Consider the following 27967-nt stretch of genomic DNA (forward strand, 5'->3'; position numbering starts at 1 on the left):
AAAGAGTAGTGAGAAAAGTGATTAATTTCTCCTTGCAAATAGCTGTGGGCTGAGCAATAAAGAGGAAAATATAGTTGCATCCAGAATAGTGACTTATGGGCAGCTATAAACCTCTTGATCATTCTACAAACTTAACATCTCACCAACTGCAAAGAAACAGCTCCCCCACAAATAGAGCATAGAAAAGGGCGGAGCAAAAGTCAGCCAACTTGTAAGGGACATTCAAGAAGTAGCTACAATTGAGAGTAGAGGAGGATGCAAGGTAATTTTTTTAATAAGTGAGACATATACTATCCTGTGTTTATATAAAAGCCAACTTTGGCTTCTTTGGAGACAGGGTCTTGTTGGTTAAGTTAGCAAAATGTTACCTGTCATGCATTAATGGACAGGTGGGACTCTAGCTTCATTCTAGGAGATGATTGTGTCAAATGCACAAGAGTCCCAATTACAGTTCCACCCATTTTGGTACAAGACTACTAGTTAGAGGGAAGGAACATAGATTTGATACAACATTCATCCACTTGCATTGACCTTCCAAAATCAATGCCCCCTTTACCCTCAAGAATTCCAAGGACAACCAGCTGAAAATTATGCACCACCACTGCCAGGGAGGAGCCTTGGAAGAATGTCACGCAATTACAGATTGGCTGGGTGAGCACAAGTCTTCTACAAAACACCCACATGTGCTAGCCCCCACTCAAAGTTGAGCCCTATCCTTGGCTATCAGCACTTTTGGATGATTCTAGGCTCCCCTTCAGCAGGATTTCACTCAGCTCTGGCGACATGTAGTAAGGTCGCTCGGGAGATCCATCATTCCTCTCCAGGTCTTCACCTTTTCGCAACCCCAGGAAGATGAAGGAAGCGGCCACAGAAAGGAGGAATGAGAAGCAGCGAAGGAGTAAGGGAAGAAGCAAAGCAAAAAGGAGAGAGAAAGACAACAGAGAGAGAGAGAAAAAAGAAGGAAAAATTGACGTTAGTTGCAATTAGATTCCACCACCGAGATCAAAGCACCAAGAAATTTAGAGAAACTAAAACAGATTACAGAGAGTCTACTTTTGGGCTACAAGTTTCTATTGCTAACAAGCAAGTTGTACAGGAGCTGCTTTTTAGAGTGATGGGGGTGGTGAAAGGGGAGAGGCAGAAGAGAATATCACAGTTATAGAAATGATAGGAGTTAGCTTTCACAAGTTCTTCCATCCATCTGAATTTTATTCAGGTTTTAAATCACAGATGCATAATTTGTGCATGTGAATTTCTGTACACGGCTCTTGGGGGAGATTTTGAAGACTTGTGCTCTAAGCCCTGGGCATACCCTTAGCCTTGCAGCCCATGCACGAGAGGAAGTGTTTGAGATTAATGGAGCTGTGATGCAGAAGGCCAAGGAAGGTTGGAGGTTTGCAAGTGCCCATAATAGCCTTTTAATGGCAATGAGATTTATGAGGAAGGACTAGACTAAGAAAAAAAAGTATGACACCTCAATTATAGGGAAGGGGAAGGATGGAGATCGGAGGGTCTCTCTGGGGTTTGCTACTCTCATTTATAAGCATAAGCCATGTTGGTGGAAATAGTCTAGTAGAGCAGAAGCAAACTATGTGAAGGGACAAGTAGTTAAAGAAAGGCAGCGTGAGCTAAACACAAGAGAACAGTTCCCCAGGCTGGCCCTCTGGGGTGACAGGTGTAGCCAAAACAAAGTAATGCTCAACTGAGCACCAAAACCCATGCAGCCCAGTTACTTACAGAAGCAGAGGAAGAGGGTGTCCACACACATGGCATAGACGCTGAAGAATCCATGCGCAATGAGATAAGAGCCCACGATCACAGTCTGTAAGAGAAACTGGGTTGTCACCTCAATGCTTCATCCTAATCAACTTATTTTGGGGCAGTTCTCTGGCCTCTGTTAGGTGGTCAGACTAGATGATCACAATGATCCCTTCTGCCCTGGGCTTCTATAACCTGATACCAGTATGGAGAGTAAGATGTTGTAGAAGGTCTGTCTCTTGAAAGAGAGAAGAGACCTGCCAAACTCTACTCACTGTTCCCCCTTTCATTTCCATGGGGGAAGAGACAGTCCTGCCCAACCTGAGTCAGGCACATAAAGGTTCAGCAGCTCCAGAGAAGGGAAGCTGGCCAGGCTTAGCTCACTGCAGCTGCCTGGAAGTGCCTATCGGGAGATGTGCTTCTGTGTTACCTGGCTGACTCTGCAGAGAAGCCAAGGTTTGAATGGGAAACTCAGAATGAACTCTCCTTCCTTTACCCAGAGGGACCCCGGAGGACAATGAGCAGGGGAAGCTTTCTCTGCTCAAGATATGCCTGTTCTGGAGAAATGCTAAAGTCCCTACATTCATTGTAAGGTAAGTAAGACACCCACCAGAATAGGCACCCAATAGTAATTGAGAGGAGGTGCGGTGTCCTGAACCAGTTTTATCCGCTGGGTGAAGAAGAAAAAGGCGAGGATTCCTGGAGAGGAAAAATAATAATCCAGATGTTTGTGAGATACACTAGTAACAAGCAAGAAATTGCAGCATAATGGGGGATTGAAGGGGGAGGAGGCAAGTGGATTCAGAGACCTAGAAGGGGGTTTATGGAAAGGAATTTGGTTCCTCAAATGGCTGGGGAGATTTGCAAGAGCTGAGAAGATGCAAGGACATGCAGCATTCATCAGTCTCTCTACAACAACAAGGTTCGGGGGGAGGGGCAGTAACTGAAGTTGGCCTTGAGATCCCAAACTTACCAACACTTCCCACGATGAGGAGTTTGCCAAGGAAGAGCAGGAAATCTGTGACTTTATCTAAAACAGCCACCCTAAAAACAAAGAGATGTGAGTGCCTTTCCGTATCCTCCAGAATGGGGGAGAAAAGAGCTCCCCAGTGACTCTGTTAAAGATGACAGGATAAGTGTCGCTAAGGGGCTAAAGACAAGATGGCCTGTGCAAAATTAGAGCCAATTTGCATCACCCACCTGATACCTGGCAGATAAACAGACCTTGGATATTTACAGTGAGAGTCAGTTGTTCACACAGGCCTCTGAAATGGTTTCAGGTGCAAATTCCACCTTTACATATGATAGCCAGAGAGGCTGTCTCCTAGTCTTCTTACCTCTAGGTGGGTGCTGCCTCTTATTCCCCATTCCCAACATACCTTCTTCCACAGGTCGCCTAACTGTAGCAAGACATCCAAAGTCACTTTCATAGATTTGGCTTTAAGCACGTCATGTCCTCAGTCAGCTACCCCTTGCCCACCCTGATATAGAGTAGCTCTGGGGAAAAGGGATCATTTCCTCTTTGGGTAGTCTTAGAGTAGGGAGAATTCCCCCAGTTTCCAGGTTCTTACCTGATAATGTTCCTCATGAGTAGGAAGAATGCATTCCTGGCTGAAGTGCAGAAATTGGTGCCATAGATGGCAATCTGGAGAGGATCACAAATGAGGAAACATAAAAGAAATGGGGTTACTCAGTAGGGGGCATGTTCTTTTCCAGAAGATATTTCCCTGAAGCCTAAAGATTTGTCAACAAACTGTCACTGTACAGGTTAATCATTCAGAGCTGCTTTAGGGTGAAGGGAACCACTCCCTCCCTTAACCACACAGACAGGGCACAATGTGCCAACAGACTGCTCTGTTTGAAGTCAGTGCCATCTCTCATTAGTACACAGGGCAAAAACAATGGCAGCTGATCTTGTGGACACTGCTGGATGTGTCACTAAGAGTCCAAACCCACACACATAAGACAGTCAGTGCCTCTTAAGACCTAACTAGGATCTTCATGGAGCAAGGGGAAGCCAACCATTGATGGGATGGGAAGGAGTGTTCAGAAGCAGCCCCTTACAACGTTTTGAGAATCTCCATATCTACGGTGACTTTCTGACCAGCTGTTTGGTGCCATTCTTGAACTGGGGTCCTTACCATGATGTATGCATTCCTGTTCAGGAACTTAATAAATTTTTCCAGGCACCAGAAGCAGCACTTGAGACAGGTCAGCAAGAACTTAGCAAACTTATTGTCAGCAACTAAAAGCACAAGAGAGAATGGAAAGAGTGAGGAGCAGAAGAGAAAATTGTTCTTTGAAACAGCAACACAAATACTGCATAGTTCCCACCCATATCTGTTCTCCAGCCCTTCCTTTCTCTTTGCTCCCGGAGAGCCACTCCTGCACCATCACTTTGACAGATGTAGCTGACAACTATCTTCTTTTGCACAGATACTTTCAGGAAACAAACCAATTTTCTTTTTTTAGCCATCCACAGTCAAAAGTGTTCTCAGAGAGGGAGCAAGTATCAGTCCCTCACTTCATCCTCAGCTTCCCATGTCAGTTTTAGGTTGGATATTCCAATAAGCCACAGCCATCATGCTGGCCGAAGCATTGGGATTTTAGTTCTCTCATCTGGAGTGAGAGCCCTACCCCTTGAACTGTACTACTGTGGACAGAGAGGGTGCTCTGGAGAATCATACCAGGAGAAAGGTCCTACATGCCGCTCTTGCACTTTAATTCACAGCTCACATTTCATGATCACTGAAGTCATTTGGTCAGAACAGGACTGTAACAGAATGTCAGGTGCAAGTCTGCAGAGAGATCCAGAGCTATTCTACTGACTCTCTGCCAACCAAACCAAGTGGGTTAGCTCCTACCCAGAAGGAGTATGTAAGAAAACCTTTAGGAACAGCTAAACTCAGAAGGAAGCATAAAGTAGTGCCTATGTTAAATAAGATATAAAGGAAAGGGGCAAGAATACCATCTGTTTACATGGACCAAATTATTCTGGGATGTGACTTGACATGGAGAGGTTTTGCTCACTTTCTTTGCCACCCATCTGCCCTTTCCCAAACTATCCTCATCTGGATACCTTTTAGCCTGTGATCCAGATATTCCAGAATGACCCTGATTATCTGGACGATGGCAAGAATCAGAGACCCAAAGGCCAACGAGCCAGTGTGATACCTGCCATGGGAAGAGGAAGAGAGGACCTCTGTTAGATGCAGCTTCTTGGCATTTTTGCTTTTAGGTAATTTCCCTTATAGCCAACAAGAAAACCCAAACCCCTCTTTGGAAAGGCTCCAATACTTACCTGAGTGCCCGACCAAAAGAGGAGAAGAGGGGGAAAGCTGGCATGTCATCAGGTTTCTTGAAGGCCCAATAGTAGGAAGCAAAGGCTCCAGCAAGTGTGACCTGACCCAGCGCAATCACAAAGTTGGCCAGCCAGAAGAACATGAAGGCGTTATAGATCTGGAAGACGATGAGGTATTTGTGGTAGGCCGTCTCACCCCCATAGAAAGCAAAGAGGCAGCGGGCATCCGGGCACTGCTTGGTGATGTTGGTCATATTGAATGTCTAGAGACAATTAGAGATGCTCAGAGTCTGCAGAGATGATGACCATACAAGAACCTAGACAGACAGTAGTTTTTGCAAACCCAAAAGTCACTTTTGGAGTTTGAGTTCAGGAAATTATTCTTCACTTCTCACACACCACATTCAACCCTAGAAACAGTTGCATTTCAGATGGGTGAAAGAACGTGTCTACACACACTACTCACTGAGCCCCTGGGAGTATGTGCCCCTGGTGCCTCAACATCACAAAGACGAAGGGTAAAGGCACAAACTAAGCTCAGGGTGAGCAGTCAGGAACTCCCAAGTTCTAATTCTAACTCAAACACAGGACTTCCTTTGCAACCTAGACCAAGTCTGCACCTCAGTTTTTCCTTTGGAAAATGGGAATATATATTTCCCACCCTCAAGGGGGGCTTGTAAGAATTAGTGATTTGAGAGGGCATTGGAGATGGAGAGGGTTAAGTATGTACAATGGCTAAAGGAGGATTATGAGAGCAATCAATAGATATGAAGAGTGTAAACAACAAAGGGAGGGGAGGGTATAGTTTAGCTAGCCCGAGAGATTGTCATAGCAAATAGGATCCATATGGTACTCCTAGAGCTGGAGGCTACAGTAGCCACCAAATTGGCTTTTGCATAATATGTCCACTTAAGAGACTAATCTTAAATTCAGTATGTTCAGCTGTGACGATTCAGAGAGCCCCTTACCTCTGGTTTGCAGGTCTGCCCAGCATAATCACAGTCAGTCTCATTAAACACCTTGTAGACAGCCTCATTAGAGGTAGATAAGAAACTAGGAAGAAGCAGTTAAGGGGATTCAACTTTGTGGAGACTGACCGAATTCTCTCTCTCACACAGCAATGCTCTTACCATCCTGTTTATCACCCCCCCCCCTTTTTTTTTCCAAATATGATCATGAGACTGAGCTGACAATTCTGGATACATGCAAGTAATTAATCCCACAACATTTCTAGCTTTCTGGGGGAGGTGTGATTTCTGCCCCCATTACACCAGGATTTCTTTAGGGGTGGAGGAGAGAGGAAGATGGAAGGATACACAGCGGTGCTGGCCCAGTAAGCAATGCAGAGACACACCAGGAAGAAGGTGCACAGAGGAAACACCAGCGACGTCATGATATGACCAATAGCCCTGCCAGGGAAGAGAGAGTATAAATAAACAATAAAAATCCTCCCATTGCAAGGGAAATCCAAACAGGTGGAGTGGAAACCCTCCACAGACAGCAGCTTGTTTTGCACTGGCCGCAAACCTTCCCACCACAGGTTCAGGATCGTCAATGTGCAGCCATCTCCATCATGGGCCACAGGAGAAGACTTGGCTTGTGTGTTAGATCCAGCAAGAGTTGGTCCTTCAGCACTCCTCCAAGTGAGCACAGCACTCCCTGCTATTATGTGCCGCTGCTGCAGTCCACACCAAGCTCACCTGCTGGCTTCCTTGATGAGCGCAATGGCAATGAGGATCCTCTTGCGGAGGAAGATGAGCAACAGGATGATGATCACCTCCACGATGCACAGGATAATCACTGAAAGAGAGAAGAGAAACCTGGAGTAGCACCATGATCAGAGCTCTGGATGCCAGCAGTTTCTTTGTGGTAGGACCTTACAATGCTGGCCCCTAGATATGAGAGTAGCTCACTGTGAAGAGACCCCCTCTTCTCCCACAGAGTCCCAAGGACACCCACTAATTTTGGGTTGTGAGAGTAGCATTACCACTGATACAACTGGGTTTAAACTCTTTAGAGGCTATGAGCATAGCTATCCTCCTAGATATTCGCTTCTGAGGGGACTGTCTTCATTTTTCTCCAAAGAATTGACTGCTCAGTTTGCGATGTCATTGTCATTCTTAGACGTTGGTTTCTGAAGGAGTTCTCCCTTCTCTCCAGTTCCCAGGTGTCCAGGTCACAAGAGGGACACGAAATGACGACCTTCTCGGTAGCCTCAGCAGAAAGTCAGAGGACTGAAAGGCCATGGAGGATGAACTCTCTCACCTTCACATTCCCAGAGGAGCTTGGGGATAAGGCATATGTCCTGCCACTGCCCTTGCTGATGGGCCTGTTATGGAGATTGAGGATTCCTGTCTCCCAGAGCTGTCATTCCAGCACTGAAATTCACCCTCCCTTTCTCCGCCCAGCCTCGCATTTCTGCTTGTCAAATGCTGTCATGAACTCAGTCCCATGACTGGGACATCACATGTGGAGGTAGATGAGTTCTTGCTGTGCATCAGCAAAGCCACCCTCTAAGCCCATCATTATTCTATCCCACATGCACATAAGAGCACAGCATGATCTAAAACCCTCATGATGTCTTATTTTCTAGCCTCTTCTTCCAGAGCATCTAACAAGCACACAGGGCATTTGTTGTCCCATGGCCCTATATTTGTTTGCAGTGTACCAGGCGCAGATCCAGTAGAGCAGAAGAGAGACTTACTGAAGGCCAACCACGTTTGCTTCAGGTGGAGATAGACACGTAGATCTGTCTGGAATCCCAGGTCCTTCAGTGAGACATCAGAGCCTGCTTCTCCTTTTAGTCGGGCATATTCCATGTAACAATGGAAGATTCCTGCAGTGAAAAGCAGAGATTTGACTGCTTTAGAGTGAAGCTGTTAGCAGCCTCTGCTTAACCTCATACTCAGAATATCAGCTACCCAGCAGGAAATATCCTCAAAAGGAGACCATGGGGAGGGTCTGTAAGCTCTTTAGGATGTAAGAATGAGGTGGCTTTGGTCAATGTATATCTATAGGAGCAATTGCTCTCTAACCATTCGGGGGAGCTCCAGACCGAGAGATAGCTGATAACTGTAGAGGGCCTCTGGCCCTGCCCCTGACAAACTAGTGTTAAAGAAAGTGTGGACAAACTAAAAGATGTCAGCCAGCTTAGTCAGATCTCCCCTCCCAGCTGATGTTCATGTGTGTTCCCACCATAGTCTAGACAAAACATACATGCAGGATATGGTCCAAACTTGCCCCCTTCCTCGAGCTTACTTTTATTGTTATTGTAAATAAACTTCTGACTGTTATCTGTTCCTAGGCTTTTCCTTGCAAAACTTCCTGCTCCTCTGCCTCAGAGACGGACGTTCCTGTCCCCTCTTGTATCCTGGGTTGGAAATAATAGGACCCACCTGCCAGCATAAGTCAGTGGACATAACTACATCTTTAGTCAGAAGAGCCCTGTCACCCTACTGCAGTATCACAGTGCAACAGGAGAGGCTAGACCACAGACTGAGCTGCTGTGACCTAAGTCACTAAACCAGTCCTAGAGAGTTCTGCAGGGTGAATGCAAGGAGGGAGAGAATCCTTGGAGCCAGCCTCACGTCAGAGACCCTGGGTTCGACTGCCACTCACCATATCCAAGCACCAAGATCACCAGCACGATCATCACCCAAACCATGATCCCAGCAAGGAAGCGGAGCAGGACAATGAAGATGAGGCTGACCACCATGGCGATCACTAGACCTCTGTGGAGGGAAGAGAGTGGCAAGCCCATGAGCGCAGAACCACAGGCAGAAACAAGTCCATGTCAGAGCTTCCCATTTTCTGTACCCTGCGTTAACTGATTTAGTCTCTTTTTTTTTTCCTGTGAACTTTAACAGCAGAAGGTGCTAAGTTAGCAGCCTCACTGACGGAAGTCCTCTGTCCCCAGAGCAGACGCAACACAGGCAGTATCAAAGCAAACTTTCCCCTAAACTGCCTTCTCTGTGTGTCTCATTCTTGGCAGGGGAAGAGGAGAAGTCAGTCCCCAATGCCTGTTCAAATCCTTGGTCTCTAGATTGAGGCTACCAATAAGGGGGACAATAAGTCCTGGCAACACATGTCCTACTAAGAATTGGACCGAGACCCACCAAACTCATTGCACACAGGATGCCCAACAGTCAGAGGTGAATGACTCAGCCACTGGCACATTGGTGGTGGATTAGAATCAGAAGGGTAAAAAAATAAAACAAAACAGCCTCTGGACTCCAGTCAGATCCCAAGCCAGCTAGTCTCTCTACATTCCTTTATTTTACCATAGTTCCACTACCACCGTTTTACCATCAGCAAAGCAGAGTGAAAAATTCCCACCATCACCTCATTACACAGGGGATAGAAAAACCCATCCATAACCAGCAAGAACATGTTCATTCAAATGCAGCACTGTTCTCAGACAGCGCATGTTCTGCTAGACCCTGCCCCCATTACGCACTAGCTGCTCTCTGGCTCCATTCCCATACATCTCTCTCTGGAAGGGGGTCAGACATAATGTTCTTTGTATGCATTAGCTCAGCCGTTTGGTTTTCTGCTTACATTATTATCCAGTACCAGGAAACTGTGTAATCTTCAAAGATCTTCATGGCCAGTTGTCTTGCTTCCAGAACAACATTTGCTTTTCTGGAATTAAAAACAACGGAGTGAAGGGGTGCGAGGGAGAAAGGCATGTCAGTTTCTGATCACCTCTACAGGTCGACCAAGACCCTGTCCATGCTCAGATAATTTTTCTCACTGAACATCCTCAAACCTACCTCACTGTCCTCCTTCAACTCCCTTTTTAAAACTGCTGTGATGCCTACAAAAATGTTGATAGTGATTAGGCAGTTGGCGAGCTGTTACCACTGCCCAGTATTGTTTCCTTGTGCTGCCCCAGCTGTCTGTCCTTCTCCACCTGTTTCTTGTCTTGTACTTGGACTGTAAGCACTTTAGGTCAGGGACCCTCTTTTTGTTCCATGTTTGAACAGAGCCTAGCACAGTGGGTCCCAGATCCATGCCTAAGGGCTGAGGTGTGACCATAACACAAATAAATAACAATTGTAATCTAGTGTGCCCCAGGAACGGTAGGAAGTGAAACTATCATCTCTCCTGAATGCCACACAACAGTGAAGGAGCTTGCCACAAAAGAGGTAAACTCTGAGCTAACCACTGTGTTATAGTGCTTAAGAACACCCCACCCTCTTGCTAGGTACAGCCAAGCCTCTGATTCACTCCTGCAACTGCAAGAAGGGACGCCTAGACCTCAAAGTTAATCACGACCTGCTGACATGGTGTGCAATGTGACAGTCCCTGTCTACTCTCACTGCTAACCAGTATTTCACATCTGGATATTTACCATGATGCCTTAAGGTCACGTTCTAAAATGAACAATTTTCCCAGTGAAGACAAGCCCAGGGGCATCCAGGCTACCTTTCCTCAGAGATGAGACTCAGAACTCACTTGGCCCCCTCCACCAGCTCTGTCACGTTCCTTTGGCGTCCCCTTCCATCATCAAAGGTCGTCTCGTTCCCAACCATGATGACCCCTTTTTTGGCGTTGATTGCTGGGAAACACCTGCGAGCCACTGGAGGACAGAGCCCAAGAGGCACAGGTGAGCTTTGGAGAGCAAAACAGTCTAATAGCCGCTTGCCTCATCAGGAAAATCCAACACCCTTGGAAAGGCTAACAGGGAGTGCTTTACACCGGTGTCAGCCTCACTGGAACTTGAGGCACAGATTAGGACAGGCACTCTGCCATAGTCACACATCAAGCCAGCAGCAGAGCCGGGTTTAAAACCTGACTTGTTCCCCAGCTCTAATCACCAAACCATGCTCCCAAACCCAACAGCTGGTCTGCTCCTGCCCTTATCCAGAAATTTAAGCGGGGGTTTGCTCAGTTACTGCTGCCTCAATACCCTGTCCCAACTGGCTGGATGTGCCACTGGTGGAAGGAAGCTGCATCCGTGTATCCACAGATCTCTTCCAAGCAACCTGCAAGGGAATGAACTGGAGCAAATCCTAGATAGGGGGACACAGACCCATGGAAACCACCTGGCAGTAATACACTTGTATGCAAAGCGATCTTGGATGTACAATGTTCTCAAATGCTGTTGCCGCAGAGGCAACAAACCTGTCTGAACTTATAAACTACCCGTATTCAGTTCCCAGGACCCTTCCCAGCCTCTATTCCTCCATTTCCCAGTCACACATACAAGGTTTGCTGGGAGTGATCATGGCCGGACAGTCTCCATCCCTCAGCACTTCAGGGACACTCTAGGGGAGAGAGACACAAGTTTAAATGAAATTCTCAGCCTTAGAATTTCTACACCATTCGAGACCATTCGATCTTCCACTGGAGAAGCATGCAAGCATCAGGTTAACAGAGAAAGAAGAGGCTAAAATGGCACCATACTGGGACCAGTTTCTAATAGTTAGTCTAAAATACATCCCTTTCCTTTCATACCCATCAACTTACCTTTTGTTGGTTGTTAAATCCTGGGACACAGAACTGCTGATAGTACTCAAGGTCTTTGGCAGACAGTATCCTGTTAGTGTAGGCTTTCAGGTACGTGAGATACCGATCCGGGCACTTATTCACACAGATCTGAAAGAGTTCAGACATCCACAACACATCAGACTGAAAGAACTGAGTGCCAGTGTATAAGAGCGAAGTATCATTATTAATCAGAGAGGAGCGGATGAGACAGAGATGCAGGGTCACGGCTCCCTCTTGGGTGAGGGGCAGCAGTTTGCTAGCTAGGGTCCTGTCCATCCAGTCTCAGCCTGTAGTTCAGCCCTTGCCCATCATGCCATAAAACTCAAAGCAATCACCGGCAGAAGCCTCTCATTTTTGCTCCTGTTCCTGCACTTTTCCCTATGCAGGCTCTCAGGGACAGCTGCAATGCCCAGATGTAACCAAGAGAGGGCATCTCACACTAAGTAGCTTCTCTCTCCCTAAACACTGAGACACAAACACCAGGAGACACGTGCTCTAGGAACTCGGCACAGTGCCCAGTACCCACCCAGGATTCACTCATGGCTGAATGGAAAGCAACACCCCCTGCTCCCAGACAGCCATCTTTGTGTTAGCGGCAAGCCAGCGCTGCATCCCATCTGCTAAGGACAGCATGTGGGACACTGCAAAGCTCTCAAACCTTCCAAGTGAGAACGAAGCAGTGGCCGGGGCCCCAAGAGAAGCAGCAACCAGTGGTATTGGATGGGAGCATGAGAGGTTACAGAGAGCAGTGTTACCTGCTTGGTCGGACACTGGAACTCCAGCAGCACCAGGGGCTGGCGCACTTCATGATGTTGAAGTAAAACAGGAAAGGCTTGTTCCTGCAAACAAGGCGACATTTCAGTTTCTGGAATCTCCTGTCCAAGAGAGAAACATGGGACCCAGGAACCTCCCGCACCACCACCTCTACTCCAGGCCTGAAGTCAGGCCCTGCAATGGAGAAGTCACACTTTCTATCCTCTCCCCATCAAGACAGTCGTGTGCTTTCGAGGCATTTATACTGCTTCCCCGTTCACGCTTCAAGGAGCTGGAGCAGGAACCTAAAGTCAAATGCTCTGTATCACCAGGCTGGAGAACCTGGTTCCAGTCCTGCCCTTGTATCTTGCTCCATGGCAAGTGGCCTAGAGGTTCATCTCTTGGGATGACAGAATTGCACCAATACACTTCCTGGGTGATTAGAACTGGAGCTCCCATTTGGAAGATAATAGTGACCCACACTTGGGTGTGAATGGAGACTAAAAGGTTGTGTGCTCAGACTAGGTCCACAGCCTCTCTCTGCAGCTCTAGTGGTCTCTGCTGGTTTGATCAGAGCTCTTCTCGCTTTGCCTAGTCTCAGGCAGCAACAAGTGGAGTTGGGGTCCTAACACAGTCTGAAAACTGCAAGGTAGCACTGAGCAAACAGATAGGATTATTGGTATCCCACTTTATACCTCCCAGGAGCTGGGGAGGGGAGAGGGAAAAGGGCAAATCTCCCCCTTCCTAGCAGCCAGAAGAGGGGAGAGGCGGAGATATGGTGGAATGGAGTTGTAGGGACCAAGAAATCAAGCATGTAGTATTTTGAGGTTATATTGCATCTATTGGTGTTATGGTGCAATGGCAGGATTACTCAGTGTTCCCACTCAATGGCAAACTGGTTTTCCTTTCAGTCTATTAAAAGAAGAGAGATCTCAGGCACATACTCATTGGGAGTTCCCAGCTGGCCACAGAACTGCCCACGACTGTCTGTGGGGTAGATCACCTTCCGGGGGTCACCATGTGTCCATGCTGAAAGGGAGGGAAGAAGCTACAATTAACCAGGCAACCTTCATTCCCTTCTCCCACCTCACCTGTTTTATCAACCTGTTAAGTCAGCCATTGGCCAACGGCCTCCACCAGTTAACAACTGATCTCATAGAAACAGCCTCCTCTCCAAACAAAGAAATGGGGCTGCCTCATCCTGGGTCACCTTCCCAAGACTTCCTCTGTGCGGACATGGCTGTTGATACATGGACAAGTCTCTTCCAGACATGCTGCCTTCTCACGAAGCAGGAGCACACAGAAAACCGAGGCAGTGCACGAAGCAACAACCTGCCCCCAGGACCACCGTGCTCCAGAGCTGAAAGCTCAGAGCTGGCTCTGCAGCTACTGAAGAGCTAAAGGGATTGGGCCCTGTGAACAGACCAGGTCAGGCTCCCCTGTGTCGGAGCAGGTGGGCCCAGCCAAGGCAATGAAAGGGGGCCAGGCTAGCCATGGGGCTAGGAAGGCCTGTCAAAGGACAGGAAGAGGAGGAATGATTGGGACAGGTGGTGCCCGAGGACAGAAACCACAGAGGTGTGGAGCTAGCCCTGGTGGTGGGTCCCCGGAACAAGGAACCAGGTGCTCAAGCAGGTAACCCTGGCACCAGCGTCCAGAAGGAGCAGGGAAGCTGGCTGGAAATAGGAAGCTGCAAGAAGCAGGATTACCAGTAACCCCTGGGAGGGGAGGCCATGAAACGTTGGGATCGAGGGTGAGCTGAGGAACTCTCTTTGTTTATTTGGTTATGTTTGAACAATAAACCTGCTTCCAGGAGACTGGCTATGGCAGTGTATGCTTGAAAGCTGGGGAGAAGCTGTGCCACATCACAGGAAGGCTGCCTCAAGGAGCAAGGACAACTCCACAATCTGCAAGTCCTTCAGCCAGAAATCTAGGTGCTCTCCATTGCTCACTAAGAGGAGAACCATCCCTCCTACCCAGAAGCATCTTCTGTTACTGCATGGGCACTGGGGACTGTGCCGAGTACTGCCCTGTGAGCTACTCCTTCACACACAATCGATACAATGTCACCACACAACAAGCATTTAATTGCTTGTCAACCTGGCATTTTCACCCCAACCAAGTGTCTACTGCACCCCAATGCCCTGTTAGGCCTCAGCCCCGCCATTATCTGAGTCTGGTGGCATCGAGGATGACAAATAAAACTCTGTTTCCTAGAAACCAGAGAAAGGAAGAAAGGGCCACATGGTGCATACCTACGACTCCCACGATGACATAGCCCACAATGGCAATGAGGAGGAGGATACAGCAGATGATGTCAGTGCAGCCCCTGTGGGAGGAAGAAAAAGCCAAGACAAGATCATGCCCTAACACCAGAAAAGCAGAGACTGGAGCTCTCACTATGGACCCCTGCTTCCTCCCAGCACCCTCCTGCAGAATCCAGTCGCATCCATGTTCTACTGGAGACATGGCCCCTGCAGCAATCAGCATTCCCCAGTCACCTGTTCATATTAGTGCTACCCCAGACTGTCAGAGGAGAACGGGTTCTCAGGAGCGCCTTTGGGACGCACCTGAAGAGGAAGCGAGCTACACTCTGCTCACCCTGGGAGCACCCCACTCCTATGGCCAGCTGCTGAGAGGCTGCTCTTACCTGTCATAAATGGGACCTTTGAATGTCGGGTCATATTTCTGTGGCGTCCCTAAAAAGGGACAAATACACTGAGTTAGCCATCCATTGGAATAGAACTGGGACAGCGGGGTAAACATCCCCTCCCTTTCTTTCTGCTAGGATCTGTTATGGAGCTACTTCATGCCAGCAGCAGCAGGAGCTTGGCAGATATTGGTGTTGGTCATCTGTGACAAATATCCTTTAATCAGGTGGCAGGCAGCTGAAGCAGAGCTTGAGGAAGTGGTATGACCAAAGGGACACAGTCCATCAATGCAACAGCCAGGAATGGGACACCACTTTTCATGGCTCTAACTACTTGACAATACTGCCTCTGATGTTTGCAGTCACAGACTGAGCCCCGTGGATACAACAGAGGGCAGACCAGGGCCCATTGAATGTACTTTCCAAAATCGGAGTTGTGCACATCTGCCGTGATCTGATGGGGAAGGAGTGTTGAGGAAGTCTAATTGTAAACATTGTCTATTTGTGGCAGTTGAATTTCTTCCCAACAGGAAGAGAAGAACTCTGACAGGAAGCATTCCCAGGATTCTAAGGGTTAGTAATGAGTTTGGGGCTCTTGTGAGCAAGTGAACTTCAATTCCATGAGATGTGCAAGAAAGATTAAGAACAGGAAATCCCTTGCAAGCATCACTTTCTGGGCTGATCCTAGCCACACCAGGAACAAGGAAGTTAAGGAAAATGCCAGCAGCATAAAAGAGCAGCAGAGACACAGCCACCCTCATCTGCCTCTGTCACACCTCAAATATCAACAAATACCAATAGCTCCAGGCAGCTCTAAAAACACCAGGAGGCAGTTTGTGCTCACAGCCAGCTGCAGGCGCTTTCCAGGGCGGCAGGTCTACCGGGCTCCAATCTCACCTTTTTACTTTAACACTTCATCACATCAAGAACAGCTTTAAGTCACTGGGGTGAGTGGAGAATTTAAAAATAAAGACAAATCACAGGAGCCAAAACAATTAGTAATGCTCCTAGGAAGGAAATACTAACCCTCTGCCAGCCAACGATTCCAGATTTTCCCCAGTGCCACCCATTCAAGGATCTCAAAGCATTTCACAAACAAAAAACAATTTATCCCTTAAACTTCAACCCCTTGGGGAAGCCAGTCAGAATCATAATTTTACAGATGGAGAAAGTGAGGCACAGAATGGAGAATTACATTCCTCAGAGTCACACGGTGAATCAGCAACAGAACCCAGATGTCTTATCTCGTCCTCACATGCGCAGCCCATGAAAACATGCCTTTCTCTCCTGAACGCTCCTACCAACTTTATTCCCCTAGATTTTTTTTCTTTTCTTCCTGGAACTGGCACCCCTAATTTGGGGGCAGTAGCAGTAACACTGCACAGGGACAGGAGAGACACCAGAGAGCAGGGGACACATCACAGGAGACAGGATCGGGGAAAAGAGGAACACTATATCCTCATCTTGGCACCATGGACGATGCAGATGGAGGAAGACAGCAGCAGTACCTGGCAGCAGGTTTCAGCTTTACAACAAAGGCCTGGAGACCACCAAGAATCAGGGAGGAAAATAATCTACCAAAGACATCATTTTCCTCCTTCTGATGCGCCTACTGTCCAGGGTTGGAAACAATTCAGTGCTTGACTGGAGAACAAATTTCCACATAGATCCCCAGCCAATTCTCAGCAAATGTTTCCATTCTGCTCCTGGGAATTTTCCAAGAGAGAAAGTCACCAGAAATGTTTTAGGAGCATCAGGAAGAGGCCCAAGGGCCCTCACACTGAAGTTACCCAGAGCCAGCTCCAGGCCTAAGAAGATTCAATCTAAGCCAGAAATCCCTTCACTCAACAGGCTTCAACCGCCCTAACCCAACCAAACAGTCCTTGGATAGAAGTCAACAGCTGGAACCAGACTGTTCCCTTCATCGCCTCCCGCCCTGAGAAGGAGCCAGGAACGGATCCCACTCTGAGAAGCCAAGGAGCTGCTGGGATATCCCCAGGTTTGAATCCAGGGATAAGGGAAAGAGCCAGTGCACAAGGAGTACGTCCACTAATGCTCTGAAAGAGAAACCAGGTGGATTTCCTGGAAAAAACAGAGCCAGGGTAGCATATGTAGACCAGAAATGCTATCTGATATCCTTTCACTTACAGCCGCACTTCTGGAAGAGACATGAGTGTGCACTGTTTTTCTGTCTGTCTCTCTGTCTCACACACAGGCGCACATGCACGCAGCACCCGCCCTGGTTATTTTGCTTGTGCACAGGCAGTAAAGTGGTTTACAAGGCCCCTGTTTTACTTATCTACAGAGCAGGATTCTTGCCAGCTTCGCTGAATTGTCTGCGCAAACACTAGAAGTAGCTGCATCCCCACCCCCAACCGTAGAGGAGAGTTTATGCAGAAGAGTTTGTGACGGTAGGTTCACAGCTCCAGCTCAGCACTCAAAAGATGCACCAGGACCTATTTGCCAAGCTACAGAGATCCCAAAGCTCTCAGCAGGACACTTGGGACCCATGAAACAAAACAGTTGTTGATTTCTACTCACTGGATTTCCCTCTTTCAGGGATATCGTAATTCATTGCTCAGAGAATGAGCAGCTGATAAGCACTGCTTGGAACTGACAGCACAAGGTTCCCTTGGACGGCGCACCTCAGTCCAAACATGCAAACCCTCCCTGCTAATCCAGGCTTGGACGCTCTGCCAGTGCATCTCAGTCCTGACTAGCTACACCCTTCTAATCCAGGTCTGGGCTCCCCATGCCCACACTCTGCCAACACAACTCAGTTCTGACTTGCTGCCACACCTTGTTCTTCCAGTCCTGGGTCATTCCAGTGCAGCAACTGCTACCTTTGCTGGAATGTCCACCTCCCTAAAAATGCCTCAGCATTGTGGCAATACCCCCAAACTAGTCCCCTGTACAATGTCTTGGAAAGCAAGGGGGGATATCTCCACCACCAGTGCTGTATCCCAAAAGACACCAGGGGAACTCTGAACCTTTGCAGAAAGGGTCATAGAGGAGAACTGGAGGCCCCAGCTTCTCAGCCATGCAGGTCAGAGAGGCTCCAGGGTTAACCTCCTGCAGCCATGGGAGCCTAAAGGAGGAGGTGTCAGAGTGGAGGGTTCTGTTCTTAACACCAACTGCACGCAGCAGAGTGACTCACTGCAACGGAGTTAGGGCTTGCCCACACAAAAGTCATGCTGCTTTAACTACACCAGGTAAGGCAGGGCAAGCCAGCTAGTGTTTACACAGATTACAAATGTGCTTTTATAGCTATTCCTGTGAGAGAAAGGGAATAAGCTCTATGCGTACAGGGCACCTTTATACCACGGCTTAGAGAATTTTTCTCCATTCAGCCCTAAGGACAGGACTACCCACAGCTGAAAAGAAATGCAGTGCAAAGGCAGCTGCTGTCTGGTTTAGCCAGGAAGCTGTTTAACTCTGACAATCAGGGTGTTCTCTACCCTCCTCGGAAGTCAGTTGCTTCTGACGGAGTTAGACTGTCAAACATTCATTAAAGTTCAGGGAATTTGCAGAGAGCTGGCCATGACCATCCATGCCCAGATTCCATTCCAGACTCTCCACCCATAATCAGAAAAGCATCTGAGCACAGAATGCTACTGGCAAAGGTCCAGGCACAAAAAGCATCCCAATCAGGCACGCAGGCAAGACAGCAAGCACCCAATTGCCCTCTCCAGCACAGATGCCAAGAACCACTGCAGACCCTTGCACACCACAGTGGGACAAGAAAATGCCAGGAGCAAGAAGGGGGCACAGGAGACTGGCATAAGCAGGTCCCAATTTGGCCCCAGATCATTCTGCCAGAGACGACAGACATGCTGGACATCACTGCACGACACACTTTCTTACCATGTTTGCCATAATAATTCTCTTCGTCTCCCCCCATCCCAGCAGTTCGCTGCAGGCGCTCAACTCGCTTCCTTTCAAGTCCCACCGTGAGCTGGGGATCAGTTGCCCAGTCGGGCTCCTGCAGTCCCCTCTTCCTCTCTGGCTGAACTGGTCTAACCTGTAATAGATATTTGCAGGCAGCTTGTGTTGGCCTTTCACACATTCACTGATTTCTCTCTGACTGTCTTAGCTTCTGTTCTGTCCCTTTCCCACTGGGTGTGGCTATGGGCAGCCAATGAAAACAGGAGCACATTTAAAGGGACAGCAACCACTCCTACAGGGCTGGGTCGGTGGGTTTTTTGGGGGACAGAACTATCTGATTCTCCCAGGCCCTGTGCCACGTCTGGTCATTTACGCCCTGTGCCAAATGCATGTCAAGTACTTCCTGCATCAAAATGGGAACAAAGGTGGAAACCTCTCTCAAGGTGCAAGGCAGGACACAGTTCAAGAGCAGGACAAGTCTCTTTCTATAGCACTCGTGGGATCTCTCAAGACGTCTCTCAGACGGAGGCACTTTCAGATTCTAGCCAGCTGGCTAGACTTGGCCGGACTGCAGGAAAGCTTTGCATAGAGTGGTCAGCCTCGCACTAACCCTTGCTCCCCCAAACACAGGAGGATCTGACCCTGCAAAGAACTTTTCCCCAAAGAAAGGAGGCAACAAAGCAGCTCCGTGCCCTAGTGCCAAGGTAGTGTGGTGGCATGTGGGAGAAGGGAGTCTCACAGAGACTACAGGCAGCTGCTTGAACCACAAAAAGCAACTAAATGGAGGAAGTATTATCGTTCAATAAGAAAACTCTGGCCTTTTTACACCAATGCAAACAGGTGTGCAATGCTCTGAGCTTGGCTCTGACCCTTCCACTGCTGGAGTCAGGCTCAATTCTCCCCTTTCATCCCTCAATCGTGCATGCTTTGAATGTGTAACAGCAGCTACAGGCAAAAACTCTGAGGGTTTTTTCTTCTGAAAAAGAAACTTGCCTCTCGCAAGGCACTTGGTGTGGAGAACGAGGAGAAGGCACAGTGAGTGGGAGAGGCAGATCTAGAGGTGTGTGCACATTTCTCTTCCGCTGACTTGGGCCTAAGGCTGGCCTACGCATAGGTTTTGCACCAGTAGAACTGCATCAGTTACTGATACGGTTACACTCCCAAAGCCTCTAGTGTGGATGCAGTTATACCAGAATAAAAGTGTTCTTCTGCTACAGCTTATTTCCCTTCAAGTACAGGAATAGCTAGGCTGGTACAAAGCACCTTTATATCAGTATAATCAGGTCCACGCTAGGTGACTGTACCGACACAGTTAAGCTTTTGTGTATAGACAAGACCTTAGAATTGTGTCATTGAAGAAAAAGCTTTAAGCCTTTCTATCTGTTGTACTTATTTGCCTCCCCCTCCCCCATCAATATCTGCGTATCTCACAGTCTTTAATGTAGTTACCTTCACACACACCCCAGGGGGGCAGGGTTACCATCCCCATTGGGCAGATGGGAGATGAGGCCCAGAGAGACTAAGCGACTGGCTCAGGATCACACAAGGAGTCTGGTAGAGCAGGGATGTGAAACTGGCTCAGTCACATCTCAGGCCAATGCCTCTGACCTTAGGACTTTTTCTTCTTCTTTTAGCCACCCAGAATCAGAAACACTGCTGCTGAAACTGGACCAAGGAGCAGGGCTGCAGCTGGAAGCTGGTTCTGCTTGTTTTGTTATTAACGTGTATTCAGCACCATTGGCAGTGCCAGCTGTCAGCTCCAATCCTCACCTGATCCTCAGGGCACGCACAGGGTTTGCCATGGCATGGCAGGGTTCTCCTGCTGCGATCCAGAGGCAGGAGCCAGTTGGAAGCGGTTGTTGATACCAGCTGTGCTGGTTCTGTTTGTGGTGGAGACCCACCGAATTCATTTGGCGTCAAGGCACACAACAGTGATGGCCCGTTCCATTCTGGGGCTGCGATGGAAATGGCTGGTGAAAGGCCGAGCGTCTCACTCCCATTCTGAGGCCCCTGAGCTGCCACTTCCCCACTGCTGTGGTTCACCGTCTTCACTATATTTAGCTTGTAAATAAATATCCACTAGACACATTGACTCAGAGTCAGGAATAGAAACCAGAAGCCCTGACTCCCTCCCTGCCCCACTGCTCTGAGCTCAAGATTCCCCTCCCAGAGCTGGGAATAGAACCAGAACCCAGCCCCTCTGCTCTAAGCACTAGACAAGTTCCTCGTTATAGTAGCTGAGCCAGATTCTGGGTTGCCTGTAAATCCCATGCGGCCCCACTGAGCCAGCACAGAGTCCACCTCCCCGCAGCAGCTTGCTGCCGAGGGACCTGCTCTCACAACCGGGCCAGGACACAGGACTCCATCTGACAGCGCAACGCAGGAGCTGATTTTGGAGCGGCCACCTGTACGGAGCCAGTCTCTCACTGTCCCGAGATTGATGGGCGACTTCTGCCAGTCCCACATGAGCCTCCCATTGGCTGGCGGTGATGTCATGGGGCAGACTGGCTGGCCACGATTTACAGCTCTGAAACAAAAGCTGGGCCAGGAGAAGGAGGGAGAGAATCCTGGCATCTCTCCTGGAGCTGCTGCCTTGCACTGAGGGATTTCCCCAGCCAGGTGCCCACACCCCTCTGCCCATCTCAGCCCCACGGCTTCTTTGTGGGTTGGGGAGAGCAGAGACGCCACCAGCAGAGGAATCCCCCCTTCGGAATTCAAGTAGTAGCAGGAGAGGCTGCTGGAAGAAAAGCCTGTTGAGCCATGAGTCATTCTGCCATTCACAAGCTGCCTGGGAGAAAAAACACCAGAGGGGGAGGGGAAAGAGGAACAAGAAACTCCTGGGTGTGATGGCAAATTCACCACAGCCCAGAGAGTGAATGCCCCTAGGTCCCTGAGCCGCAGTGCTGGGGGCAGAGGCAGGCAAGTCCTGGAGGGTTGGGACTGTGAGATCCAGGAGCAGAGGGAGGAAGGATTGACCAGGGATTTAGTTTGGACTCGAGACATAGGCTCAATTCCCTACTCTGCAGCTGACTCCCTGTGTGATCTTGGTTGTGTCACTTAGCCTCTCTGTACCTCGGGTCCCAGCTGTGCCACGGGACTAACAGCTCTGCCCTCCAGCACAGGGCTGGGTGAGGATCACACATTAACGATGGCGAGGGCTAGGGAAGCTGGCAAGACACTCCGAGCCGTTGGCGTGGCCAGCTGACCTCATGGTTCATGCACCCAGAGCTAAGCTGGGCCCTTCCATCGCCATCCGAATTTCTCATCACGTGACCGTTGGTCCTTCTCCTCCCCAACATGGATTTTGCGGGTTTGTTTCAATCTCCCTTGGGGGAGATCCCAGCAGGCTGCTCTCTCCTTGCCCTGCCAGCCAGGTGGATACCATCCCATGGCCACTCTCCGTCCACACCCTGGAGCCCAGAGCCAGCCACTCAGAGCTCCCACAGCCTCACAGGTTCCATTATTCCCTAGTTATTACTAGGTTATTCCCTAGTGAGGAGGTAGAGTCGCCCTCAGAGCCAGCTGCCCTCCAACAGCCCAGGAGCCTGCAGCCACCCACCCTGACAAAGCTCCTGACCCACCCGTCTCGCTAGGGGCTGCCCGAGGGCACCAGCCCTGGTGGCTGCTGTTCAGAGGAGGTGGAGAGCAGCATCCTGGCAAGCAAAACACGATCAACAGGAAATGAAGTGGGAGCTGGCTCAGCTCAGGCATAATTAAAAGGGATGGATGCAGCCGGCTTTTATCTGCCGTTCAGCCGGCATCAAAGGGGCGCTCGATAGGCAGAAAGAAAGCGACAGGAGGCAGCAAGTTTGCAGAGCCCCGGGAAACACCCAAGGCCGCTCGCATTCCTCAGCATCCTGAGAGTGGCACTGCTCTGAAGCCTCCAACCCTCCTCGCGCTCGTCTGCGCAGCTCCTCCAGCCCCATCTGTTTCCCATTGCTCCGAGGGGTGTGAGAGCAGGCCAGGGAAGCGGGGCGTAGCCTGCAATCCCGGCTGCCATGGTCTCGCTGCAGGGCTAAAATATCACAATGGCAACTTGTTCTGAGTCTGTCCCTCACCCCACCCCTCCCCTCCTGCAGTGGCTGAGACCAGCCTGCTGAGCCGGGCGGGGGATGGCAGAGGCAAGTTCAGCTCAAAGCCTTGGTCAGAGGAAACTGACTTGGGTTTTCCAGCCTCTTTTAATGGAGGTTATTTGGTTTTGGTTTTTAATTGAGAAAGATTTCACCACCTGGGAGAGTGGAGGGTCTGTGCCCCTCAGCCCTGCCCCCCAGCTCTGCCAGTGCCCCTCAGTCCTGACCCCCAGCCCCGTTATCCCAGCCCTGCCCCCCAGCTGAACTCTGCCAACACCCTGCTCCATCCCTGCAGCCTCCTCCCCCCTTGTCACAGCCAGCAGGGCAGCACCATTTCTCAGCCTCCCAGCTCCTCTCTCAGCAGGGCCCAGGTTTCCTCCTGCTGGAACGGCCCAAGTTGTGGCCTGTGGCCGCTGCCCCCCATGTCAAACAGCCACGTGCGCCATGGAGACCACATACCCACAGGCAATGTCCCCCCATTTCCACAGCCAGGCTGCCTCCCTGCCTCCAGTTCATGGTCTGGGGATGCAAAGCTGCTAGTGTGACCCACGGTCTCTTGATCGGCTTGGATCGCAGGCCCCCAAGCCCCCTCCCCGCTCTGTACCCCAGGATACAGGAAGGACGAGTTCCCCAATTCCAGACGCCACAATCTCCTGTTCATTACCTGAGGCCCTTCCTAAAATCAGAGGCTGATCCTGCCACAGCCAGACTGCACCTGTGGTGAGGACTGAAGCCTCAAGACCCCAGGGCCGGGTGTGCACAGCGGCAGGGAGGTACAGTGCAAGGGGGGGTTGCCCTGCCACAGGCCCGCCCGGGCGTTACACGGAGGATGCCAGTTTCCTGGGCTGCCATTCTCGCCCCACGCCCGGCCCTCCGCTAGCAGAAGAACATCCGGCTGCAGGTCCCGCGGGGCAGGAGCACGAGTCATCTGGAGGCAGCGCCATGTGACCCAGTGTGGCTTGTAACAGGATGTCATACTTACCAGGCTGTACCAAACAAGAACCCGGGCCTGTGACAAGCGGCTGTGCCAGGACCAGGCCGTTCTGGTCCTGGGGGCTCGGTGCAGCCCGTGGACGGCGCTGGCTCTTTCCCAGTGGTCCTGTGGTCTCGGCACCTGTGGCCTTTCCAGCCTCGGACCCCAACACCCGGCTTTGCACCGAACCACCAGCTGTTTGCTGTCCAGATCCTGGCCGCTGCTGCCAGCACTGCCAGGATCTGCGGCTCGTCCTGTAAGCTGACCCCAGGGTGTCCTGACTGGCGTGTGAACTGGGCAGCTCAGAGCCAGCCACTCCCATCCCCACCCAACAGCTGCTTCCACGCTATCCCGGGACCACCACCCCTCAAAACTCTCTCCATGGGTTGACTCAACCGAGGCCTTGCTCAGATTCCAGCTCCTCGAGTCGGGCAGGAGTCGACAGAGAGAGATGGGAGGTGCCGTCGCCTCCATCTGGGACAAGGTCAGCAGCCTCTGGATCATAAGGACCCTGGGCAGCATCTGACCCTCCAGGAGACTGAGCAGCATCGGGCGGAAAGGGAAACATCCCCCCGCACCACAACAGCTTCAGGTGACGGTCTCTGTGGGACACATAGGGACCAGGCCCGTCTTTCTCTGGGACATTCTTCCTTCCTAGATCCCACTGACACAGGGACTCCTCACACACACCCCCTAAGCTGTTGCTGTGCACTGTTAAGCAGCAGCCACTCTCCACCCCAGAAGCAGCTGCATTTTCTTGCAGGCGCAGCAGTTCCTGTGCATCCTGATGGTAGAGCCCTTGGCAAAGCCCTGCATCGTTACAATGGAGCGAGGAAGGTGTTAGGCTGAGGGGTCAGTGGCAGGGCTTGTATTCAGATCGCTTTCTGTCCTTTGCATCTCCCTTCCACCTTCCTCGCTCAGGCGTTTGCACTTGGGTAGGTAAACACAGCCGGGCCGGGCTTCCCAGTTTAAACACAGCAGGATTGGGAGCCAATTGAAACCAAGAGACATGATGCTTTGTGGGCTCCCAGTGCAAAGAACCCAGCGTGTCCCTGGTGGGGTGGGGGAGTGTCTCTGCGACCCGCCCTGTCCTGAATGAGTGGAAGGCAGCCAGTCCACTTCCTCCCAGCATGCCACGCGATGAAACGCTGCCAGCTGGCCAGGCGGGGAATGGGGTGTGGGACCTCTGGCCCCTTGTCAGCAGCCTGGAACCCAGCCCCTCTGGGCAGCGAGTGGAGTGAATTCCCACCGAGCAGCTCATCCCCGGCCAGGTCTGGACTGTGTCTGGGGGTCCATCCCAGGCCCCTGCCCCAGAACGGCCCCTCCCAGGCCACTCCTGTGGCAAATGCAGCCCATCCGCCTCTGTGGTGAGCGATTCCACACCTTCCACCTGCACGGGACTTGCTACCAACCCTGAAACTCCCTTTCTCTCTCTTCCTCTTTTATGGGGGGGTGGGGAGAACACGGCTCCACCCCTCCGTGGAGAGCCCCTAAGGACAGAGGCACATCCCCTGCAAACACCTCTGCCCCCCCCCCGCTGCCCTGTCAGGCGAGTTCACAGCCCTTTCCTCTAAAACAGGGTATTTCTCCCCGTCCTGCAGGGCTGCTGACACCCTGTCCAGTGCTCCCGGTGGGCCGGTGTTGGGAGGATAACGGAGGATCCTCGTCTCGGGAGAGAATAATAATAGCCAGCGAATCCCCTGGGTCAGAGGGTCACGTCGCGTAGTGCCCGACCGGGAGGGGTTCCGATGCCACGGTGACGGGCGCAGGGGAAGCATCGAGTGTAAGAATGAGGGGTTGCCGCTGCTCGGGATGGCGGTAACACCCGCTGCCAGGATCAGGGCCCCGCTGCACCAGATCTCACCTCCCGCGCCCGCCGCCCCTCCTGGGGCCCACACAGCACCCGTGGATGAGTGAGCCCCAGCTCCGGCAGCCCCCGCGCTGCGCAGGACAGACGGGGTTCAGGTAGCCCCCAAGCATAGCCCCTGCCCAGGCCGCACAGCTATTTTAGTGCCCCCCGCAACTGCCCAGATCTACTTTCAGGCTCTGTCTTCGCTGCAGCGTGTGAGTGGATGTGCCCAGCTAAGCAGACCCCCGCTAGCCCCAGGGTGGGAAAAGTCCCCTGGGCCCTGTCTCCAGGGCTGGGTGTGCAGAGCTGGCTCCAGCCGTGGGAGCGACGCGCCGTGTTGTGCAGTGAAGTTAAAGATCTAATGACGCTGCCTCCAGGGACCCCCACCGGAAGAGAAAACCAGAGACCGGCCCTGCTGCCATTCACACCAGCCCTCGGTGAACACGCAGGAGCCAAGACGCCGTCGATTCCTTCGGGCTGGCTCCACGCACGGCTCTTCCTCCGTTAGAGGAGAACAAACCCCCCTGCATACACACACACACACATCCACACACCCACACAAAATGGCCTGAACTGAAACAGCAGCAACATCTCAACGGCTCTGTTGCCATCTGGTCCTCAGACCTGTTGCATCACCAGGGTGGGGAGCTCTGGGGCTCCTGGGGTGGGGGTGGGACAGAGGGAAGAGCCTGTTACAAACCAGGGTGTTTAAGGAAGGCCAGAGCCGGGACCCCCAGCCCTGTTCTGCCCCGTGAGCTGAATCGGGGGAGTCAAAATTCTGTCACAAGGGGTGACGGGGGAGTCCTCTGTCCCGGGGCACTGGGGCGGGGGTTACTTAGACCGTGAGCTCTTTGGGGCAGCGACTGTCTCCCAGGCTACATCTGTACATCACCTTGCACGACGGGGCCTGATCTCGGCCAGGGTCTGGGCAGCGCCTGGCGCATCGGTCCCCTCACCTCAGCCCGGGGTCTGGGCAGTGCCCAGCGTGACGGGGTCCTGATCTCGGCCAGGGTCTCATGGCTCCATCGCCTTTAGGCTGCACCCTCCCCAGGGCAGGACTCAGGGTCTCCTGCCTTTGCACCCAGCTGGGATCTTCGCTCTCGGCGCAGCCCCACAGCGCCCAGGTCCCCGCAGACATCAGCAGCCATCACCTCGCCACCCGGCCATGTAGGGACCAGCTAACGGGCCTGGTTCCCCCCACAGCCCCCGCCTTGCACCATCCGGACTGATCTGCCCACTGATCTCCCTCCTAGCAACACCTGGACCCAAATACCGACCGGGGCGTGGGGGGGGAGGGGGAGCTGAGCCCCTGGGCGTTACAGGGTCCCGGCTATAAATACCAGCCAGCCGCCTCGGGGCTCTACGGGGATAAAGCGTGGGGTGCAGGGGGGCACTACCGGGGGTCCCAGCCCCCACGGCGGAGCCCCAGCAGATCGGCGGGGAGGGCAGCTCCCCTGGGCACTTTCCCGCACAGATGCCCGGCGATGCGGATGCGGGAGGGCCCCGATCCTGGGCAAAGCGCTGCTCGGCGGCGCGGCAGGGACAGAGCTGTCCCCCGGGGCCCCGCCTTACCGTAAGCCTCGTCCGGCTCCTCGCGGCCCGGCTCCTTCTCCATCGCTGGCCCGAGCCCCGCGCTCCTGCGCCGCAGCTCGCCCGGCAGAGCACTGGGGGCGCCCAGGGAGGGGCGCCGGCGGAGGGCGGGGCTTGAGGACACACCCCCGGGGACGCGGTCCCCACCCTCCCCCCACAGTTGGGGCCGCCGAAGTTGTCTGGACCGCTCGCCCCGCCCCCTGTTGCGACAGCCGCCTGCATTGTGGGGGGAATCCTGGGGTCCGGTGGGGCAGGGCCATATAGCCCAATGGCTGCCCCATCCCACCGTCGGTCCATATGGTCCAATATCCGACCTCCTGCTGCGTCGGCCGGGACTGCCAGTCCCTACAGTGCAATAGAGCATCACCGGCCCAGATCATCCAGCGCCCAACAGAACCTCCTGCCATTACAGAGCAGAACTTCAGTCCGTACCGTCCGGTATCTGCCACCTAGATCAGCTTGTCAGTCCATATTTCCTGATATCGGCCTGCCAGCCACCCTAGGTCCAACACTGGACCATGTAGCCCAGCCCCCTCCTTTCTGCCCTGCAAGATCCAGCTGCTGCATGTTCCCCTCCCCCATGTTCCCACCCCTGCTACGCTGGAGCTGATGCCACCGTGAGGCGCACGAGCCAGAACCGAAACCGCCC

At 51.7% G+C, this 27967-nt stretch overlaps 1 protein-coding gene across 1 annotated transcript; it reads right to left on the bottom strand.

The window, feature by feature from the left end:
• Positions 1–212: 212 nt before the first annotated feature.
• SLC44A2 (solute carrier family 44 member 2 (CTL2 blood group)) lies at positions 213–27349 on the bottom strand. Its single transcript, XM_067560590.1, is given in 23 exon segments — positions 213–832; positions 1738–1822; positions 2369–2457; positions 2732–2802; positions 3330–3403; positions 3900–4003; positions 4838–4932; positions 5060–5322; positions 6028–6112; positions 6376–6468; positions 6760–6859; positions 7764–7895; positions 8678–8790; positions 9617–9700; positions 10517–10640; positions 11268–11328; positions 11531–11659; positions 12307–12341; positions 12344–12390; positions 13249–13333; positions 14557–14630; positions 14952–15000; positions 27301–27349. Coding segments are annotated over 23 exon segments (2157 nt in total). The 5' UTR covers positions 27344–27349; the 3' UTR covers positions 213–710.
• Between the last annotated feature and the right edge of the window lie 618 nt (positions 27350–27967).

This window comes from Emydura macquarii, unplaced genomic scaffold, assembly GCF_026122565.2.
Source record: "Emydura macquarii macquarii isolate MOO-44397 ecotype Brisbane River unplaced genomic scaffold, CSIRO-AGI_Emac_v2 contig_2292, whole genome shotgun sequence".
Classification (NCBI taxonomy): domain Eukaryota; kingdom Metazoa; phylum Chordata; order Testudines; family Chelidae; genus Emydura; species Emydura macquarii.